Source organism: Condylura cristata, unplaced genomic scaffold, assembly GCF_000260355.1.
Source record: "Condylura cristata isolate star-nosed mole 26May11 unplaced genomic scaffold, ConCri1.0 scaffold00015, whole genome shotgun sequence".
In the NCBI taxonomy this organism is placed as follows: domain Eukaryota; kingdom Metazoa; phylum Chordata; class Mammalia; order Eulipotyphla; family Talpidae; genus Condylura; species Condylura cristata.
In genome coordinates, this window is record NW_004567116.1 from 7380452 (window position 1) to 7387616 (window position 7165).

A 7165-nucleotide genomic window follows, 5' to 3' on the forward strand; every position below is an offset into this window, starting at 1 on the left:
CATTAGGATGTTGTGTGAAGAAATGGGAGGAAGTAAAATGAGAAAGGAAGGGGCAAGAAAAAAATCAGGACTGAAAGGAAAGAAAACAATAATAGGAAGGGAATAAGATAAAATATTGGTATTCTGAAGCTAACCCTATAGTTTATACTCAATACGTAAAGGAATGAAATCTTCACAATTCACTGATACCCAACTAGCTATAGATAGAATTGTACTTTACCCATCAATTTCTTCAGAAATCAGCAAAGTCTCAATTAAATAAAAGGAGTGGTACACCTCAGTCACTCAACCTCATTCATCATTTTCCAGTCAAATTGAACATTCACAAAAGTATAATAATTGAAATCATCAGAGAAATAAACCAAGATAAGTAATGTTTAGTATATATGGACACATCATCCAATGGAAAAGTATTTAACATAAAAGAACTTATTGATATGCTTTGGATTTGTGTATTAATCACTAATTGATGGGTTTATGAAATGAGTTGTTTTTAAGTTTTTAATAAATTGAAAACACTTCTGGAAATTAAAGTTCATTACTTGCTCTCTGACGTGACTGAGATTATGGAAGAAGACTTATGGGGGAAAGACTTTCCCCAAGGTCATTAACATTTTGCCTTATTCCCTTTAAATAGACCATATAAGAAACAGAGAAAACACCATCGGTTGCCAAAGATACTGTGAAATGGAAATTTTCTTTAGATGAGAGACAGGACAAGATCAACAAAGACTTGAAGACTTAACATCTACCAACCTGTGAAAGATAGAAAAATAAAGCAAAACTCAAACCCAGGACATAACTGGTAAGATTTTCTTCTAAAACTAATATAAAGAGTTCATGTGAAAAAAGAAAATTGAATCAAATTGCTATACTTTGAAAGCCTGTAATACTGTCAGACATCAGTAAATGGAGAATAAATTTATTGAGTGAGCATAAGGTTAAAAGGTTTGTGTAGATGTAGCTATGAGAAAAGATAGCATGATTGTCAATAAGAGAAATGACAATAATGTTTAAAAATTGAGGTGCTCTGTTGAAATGCTTGGAAGAGAAGAAAGAAATGCATTGACAGGTTAGGATTTGAGAAGAAAAGAGAGTGCCACTTGGCACAGACCTTGGGACTCACACCATTCTCAGGTTTCCAGGTGATTTTCGATCTCATTGTCAAAAACTACTATGATTTGGGTTTTCTCCAATGGTTAATTGGAGAAGAGTTATACATTTCAATAAGAAAGAGAAACCAAGGGGAATAAACATCTAGAACATGAGGATTTCTTGAATCTGAATTTGAATTATTAGTATTACCTTTACTATGATAACCAACATTTTGTACTGCATAAAAGGATAACCATCCTCAAAGACTACACTATGCATAACTGAAAAAACCCAGTACTCAGGTTCCTCAGAGCATAAACACCAGCAGTACTGTTGTTGCAACAAAGAACTAGGTGTTTTATCAAGAGTCATAGCACTCAGAAACAGCTTTGTATAATTTTGGTTTCCTTCCTACTACTATCTCTGGAATATAAGACATTGGTGTGAAACCAGGACCATAAATTCATAGACACAAAGATCAGAATTCATCAGAAAAAGAACCCCATCTCTACTGATTTAGTCTCAGTAATGTTAAGGGGAAATATGGGCATATGTTTTCATTTCTATGTCAAAAATAAGACAAACCTGTCCAGATATATAAATGTTATCATACCCCAAAGAGAAGTTGTATCCATATGAAGCTGTTTCACTTATAGAAAATAAGAATTAAATAGATTTCTAAAAATAAGCCATTCACTTCACTTTGATGAAAGGTGAGTAAGGTTAAATTCAGACACATGTGTGACCAAGATTTGTTTTATATCCTGAACTTTTTTCTCTTCTGAAGTGAATGGATGGACTGTCATACAGAGCTATGATGAACTGATCATTTCATTAAAGGCACACATATCATACCCAGTCAGCAGAAGGCAGGCACAAAGGCACACATATCATACCCATTTCTCCAGTTTCAGCTAGAATTATTGTCCATTGTTTGAGTTATAAGGAAATGTTGCTAGTCTTTGTTATGTTTTCTGCCTTTTTTTTTTTTCAGATAATTTAATTGTCTCTAGAGACTGTGGTCTTCTAGAGTAATGGAAAAAATAAACAATGTGACTGAGTTCATTTTCTGGGGTCTTTCTCAGAACAAAGAGGTTGAAGAAATATGTTTCGTGGTGTTTTCTTTGTTCTATACAGTCATCCTTCTGGGAAACCTCCTTATCATGCTGACAGTCTGTGTGGGAAACCTTTTCAAGTCCCCTATGTATTTTTTTCTCAACTACTTATCTTTTGTGGACATTTGTTACTCTTCTGTCACAGCACCTAAGATGATTGCAGACCTATTAGCCAAAAAAAAAAGGATCTCATATGCAGGGTGCATGTTTCAACTCTTTGGGGTACATTTCTTTGGTTGCACAGAGATTTTCATCCTTACTGTGATGGCCTATGACCGCTATGTGGCCATCTGCAAGCCCCTCCACTACATGACCATCATGGACCGGGACAGATGCAATATGATGCTGCTGGGGACCTGGGTGGGTGGCTTCATCCACTCCATTATCCAAGTGGCTCTGGTTGTCCAGCTACCCTTCTGTGGGCCCAATGAAATTGATCACTACTTCTGTGATGTGCACCCTGTTCTGAAACTTGCTTGCACAGACACATATGTCGTTGGTGCTGTTGTGACAGCCAACAGTGGCACTATCGCCCTGGGCAGCTTTGTGATCCTGCTCTTCTCCTATACTGTCATCCTTGTGTCCCTGAGAAAGCAGTCAGCAGAAGGCAGGCGCAAAGCTCTTTCCACTTGTGGCTCCCACATTGCTGTGGTCATCATCTTCTTTGGTCCCTGTACATTCATGTATATGAGACCTGATACCACCTTTTCAGAGGACAAGATGGTGGCTGTATTCTACACCATTATCACACCCATGTTAAATCCTCTGATTTACACGCTGAGAAATGCAGAAGTAAAGAATGCAATGAAGAAACTCTGGACCAGGAAGGTTTTATGGGAAGCTAATAGTAAATAGATGGAAGGCAATTTAAGATAAATGATCATAAATTATCTCATGTACAACAGACTGCACTAACAATGTCACAGGGATTTTTTTTTTTTGAGAAAATCAAAGAGTGACATATTCTTCTGAAATAAGGTATTACTAATCATTATTATAATGGTTCTAATGTTTCATAACCTGATAATTGAATATTAAGACCAGAGAAACTTGTTAAATTCACATGGTTAATTAAGTCAAATATCCTCTTCACTACTTTCAAATTTTGGCCATTTTCTTTAAAGAATGAGAATCTACTCTGAAGTATTTAAGGCTGTTTCCAGAGTTTGGAGTAGTAATTAGTACATGTCAGCATTCAGTACATGCATGGTGCATGGATGAATTAAACATGAAAAATAGAGAGGAAAGCATTCTGGCATAAGTCCTCCAAAGCAGCGAAAGCTAGATCTGAGTTTGGGATGAAAGGAGAGGTGTCTGTAGAATAGGGAAACTTTAACAAAAATTTAAATATCAAAAGTACTTTCAATTTCTGGCCATCTTATATAAGAAAAATTTCTTTCTTTTCTATGGAACTCATTTTTCTTACACACACACACAAAATTGGTAAAAAAAAAATGGTACCTTTTAAAAAAAGGTAACTTTTAAAATTGTGATTTACCATTAATATACTTCTACTACAGATTCTAATTTTTGCTGGTCATAAATGTCTGCACCCCATTTCAATGTAAACTGACTAACAGGAAAACAAGTGCAACATATGCTAATGAAAGAACAGGCAGTTGGACTCACTCAACAGAATAAATACAATGGGCTGAAAGGCCTGACTGGAAAAATGATGTTTCTCCAATGTTTGAACTGAAGAAGATAAAGACTGACAGACTCATTGCTCTAAAAGACCAAGAAGTGGAGCATAAGAAATAGTATTCTAGTTTGACTTTATAAATGTGTTGCTGTTTGCAAAGTGCCTCCATGTCAATTCCAGTGAGAGAGGTGACTGGGAATCATGAGAACTCAGATTCTCATGACTGGGAATCATGAGAACTCAGATTCTCTCAACGTATCAGGGTAATTCTGGTGAGTAAACCATTCCATTTCCTCAATGTATGCTCCCAACATGGTTGCCAACTATATACTTTTATAACCCTACTGTTAGGAGATGAAAGATCCTTCACTGATGAAAGGCTTATTCATTTTCCAGATGAATCATTTTATCAATTTCATAGTGGAAAACAGAAAAAATGTGTCTCCCAGTGGTTATATCTTTGTCCCCTGAAATAGCATGCTGTGTTTTAAACATGTCTCTAAGCACCATTCAACTGAATATGTAAAGATACTTTCTATAGTTATTTCATATGTCATCCATTTCTCATTTAAACACACAGGAAATTAAAACATTTAGCACATGTCTGAGTCTCCAGAATTTCAAAATAGTGACTGAGAGAGAATTTCTCATATTGACAGTGTGTGTGGTGTTCATGCTAATGTGTAGCTGTGTGTATGTCAGTGTATATTTGTGTATGTTTTGTGGTTAATTCAACACTATCATTTTATACAAAGCTTCAAAATAATCTTAATACTTGCACTTTTAATATTAAAAAAAAACCTTCAAATTAAGAGCAATGGTATATAGATAGAGAGGTAAATGTTAGACGTCCATAACAGTCAAAAACTCAAACATCACATGTAAGGAACACAAAATTTCAATTGAAAAAAGGCAAAGACACATGAGCACAATCAGAAGCTTATGGTAGAAACGATTAGTTTTAGGATGATTTGTTACTCCACCATATTGAGTTAGCTGATCAAGATAGAACAAGGTCATTCTATGGAACTAGGGGTTCTGAAACACATTCTTGAATTAATAAACCTCCAGTGTATTTAGTATAAAGTATTTAGAAAGGAAAATTACAAAATGTCAAGATAAAGAGAACAGAGATGAGGCATAGCAATTAACCCTAGTTGTGTACATAAACATTTAGAAATTGATATGTCTCACCCTTGAGTACATTTCTTTTGCTTCTTTTTTGTTGATGAATTATCAGAAGAGATTTTTTTTTAAGATAAATATAACTCATGTTCAAACAGCTTTCTGAGGGAATGTCTTATTTAGGGAGATAATAAAAAGCAAATTTTCCCAAGAATAAAATTTAATCTTTTTTGGAGATGTGCTCCATAATCATATCAATAACTTGCTTGTTGACTAAACCCACTGGAACTAGACACCACACACCATGAAGCTGGAGACATTTCTCTTCAGCCTTATGTTCCTGAACTGGATAATCCTTCTAAGTGGTAATTGTTACTAGGTTAGTATCAAAATTAAATCCTGATGTGAAGTGTAGTTGTTTTTCTTATTCCTTTTAAGAGTACTTCATTATATTTAAGTTCCTTCTGTTTTCAGGCAATACAGATCAGGGTCTTTTGGAACAGAGAAATGATCAATGACATGTTCATTCTATTTCTGCAAAAATAGTCCTCTTTAAACATGGATCCCTGTTACTGACAAGATGGTCACACTTTAAGTGTGTACAATTTTATTTCACAGGAAAATGTCAAGTCAGTATCTCTCATGTTTGTAAACTTATTGAACCCAAAACTCAATTCCTCAGATGCATCCTGTAATAAAAAAAAAAAAATGACCCTAGATGACCTCAGTGACACCATCCAAGAAACAAAACTAGAGGATTCTTCGATAAATTAAGGAAACACTTCAATGGACCAAAGATGATCTTGGCCTACATCCCATGTCTCAGTCAGTTATAACTGCTTCCCAAACTCATCTTTACTTCTCCCTATAAAGAGGGACTTCATGAATGAAAAATGCCACAATGTTGCAGTTTGGTTGTGGAGGGAAACCTCAAAATATAAACCCTGAATACTAAGGGGTGAAGAGTAACAAAATGCACCTCAGGAATGTCCATCTCTTGCTATGTGTCTTCTGAAACTCAAACCTTCCCACAGATGGGAGATTGTCCATGCTGCACATTTTCAAAAGTAGTAATTTCTACAATCATGAATGCTTTATTCAAAGGAGATATACATACAGTCATGAAAGAGCATGAAAAAAAAGATTGAAAAAAAGATTGTTCACTTTGAAGCTTCTAGTTTCTGACAATGTAACTAGATTAGGCTGTCACATGGTGAAGAGTTCAGAAACTGCCCAGTGTCATATTCCCATGGGGACTGTCACCTGCCCATGGAGAAACAGAAAGTTCCCAAACTGTGAGTACTTCGAGGAAGTGAACAAAGACTGTGCTCGTGATCAATTCACGGTGGAAAAGCCCACTTCCTGTAGTCTAGGTGCTGCTGATGGGAGAATGTGACTGGCTACTACTGTCCCATAAGACGAGGTAGTCACAAAACACTTTGATACCACTACAACTGTAATCCATGTTTCAGAACTTGAGAGTTTGCTCTTTTGTGTACCAGTATGTAGAATGAGTACACACAAAAAAGACACCAATTGGGAATAAGAATGACTTTTAATAATGTCTACAGGTGTGTGAATTGTAAGATTGCCTCACACTGTATTACTTTAGAGACAGCATTTGTTAAGGGAAAGAATAAAAATACAGCAACACCTGTACTATGTTAGCATTGCTTTGTGTCTTTTATTGCAAAGGATCATGAAAACCATGGAAGTATTTTATATACCCTGTACCTGCGACAGGTGTCTCAGTGAAGAAGCATTTTCTAGAGGAGACACAACTGCCAAAGCATGGAGTCTTCCAGGTTTCCTTGAATAAAGTGCTGTCATACCACTCTATCCGGGATCAGGAGGAACAGCAAATTCCAGAATGTCAGAAATGAATTCTGGATGTCAGAGCTGGAAAGATAATGGATATAACTGCTTCATTTCCTATGTATAAAATTTCATAGCATAAAATAACAGAGTGAATTGCCTTCTCTCAACAAGGATTGCATCACGTGAAGACTTAACCCCAACTCTCTACACCCATTCAGTCCTGCACGCTAGCCATTCTGGGCAGGGAGTGAGATCCCCCACAGGAAGTCAACCCACATCCTCATTTCCGGTCAAGCTGCTTGTTTCGGCACCACACTTTCTTCATGGCGTTCTTCATGTCAGTGTTCCTCAGTGTGTAGATAAGGGGGTT

At 36.1% G+C, this 7165-nt stretch overlaps 1 protein-coding gene across 1 annotated transcript; it reads left to right on the plus strand.

Annotated features, from left to right (window-relative positions):
• The first annotated feature begins 2129 nt into the window (after window positions 1–2129).
• On the plus strand, window positions 2130–3065 carry LOC101620621 (olfactory receptor 4S2). Its single transcript, XM_004682802.1, has one exon. It carries the CDS (start codon window positions 2130–2132, stop codon window positions 3063–3065), a length of 936 nt encoding a protein of 311 aa, XP_004682859.1.
• Window positions 3066–7165: the final 4100 nt, after the last annotated feature.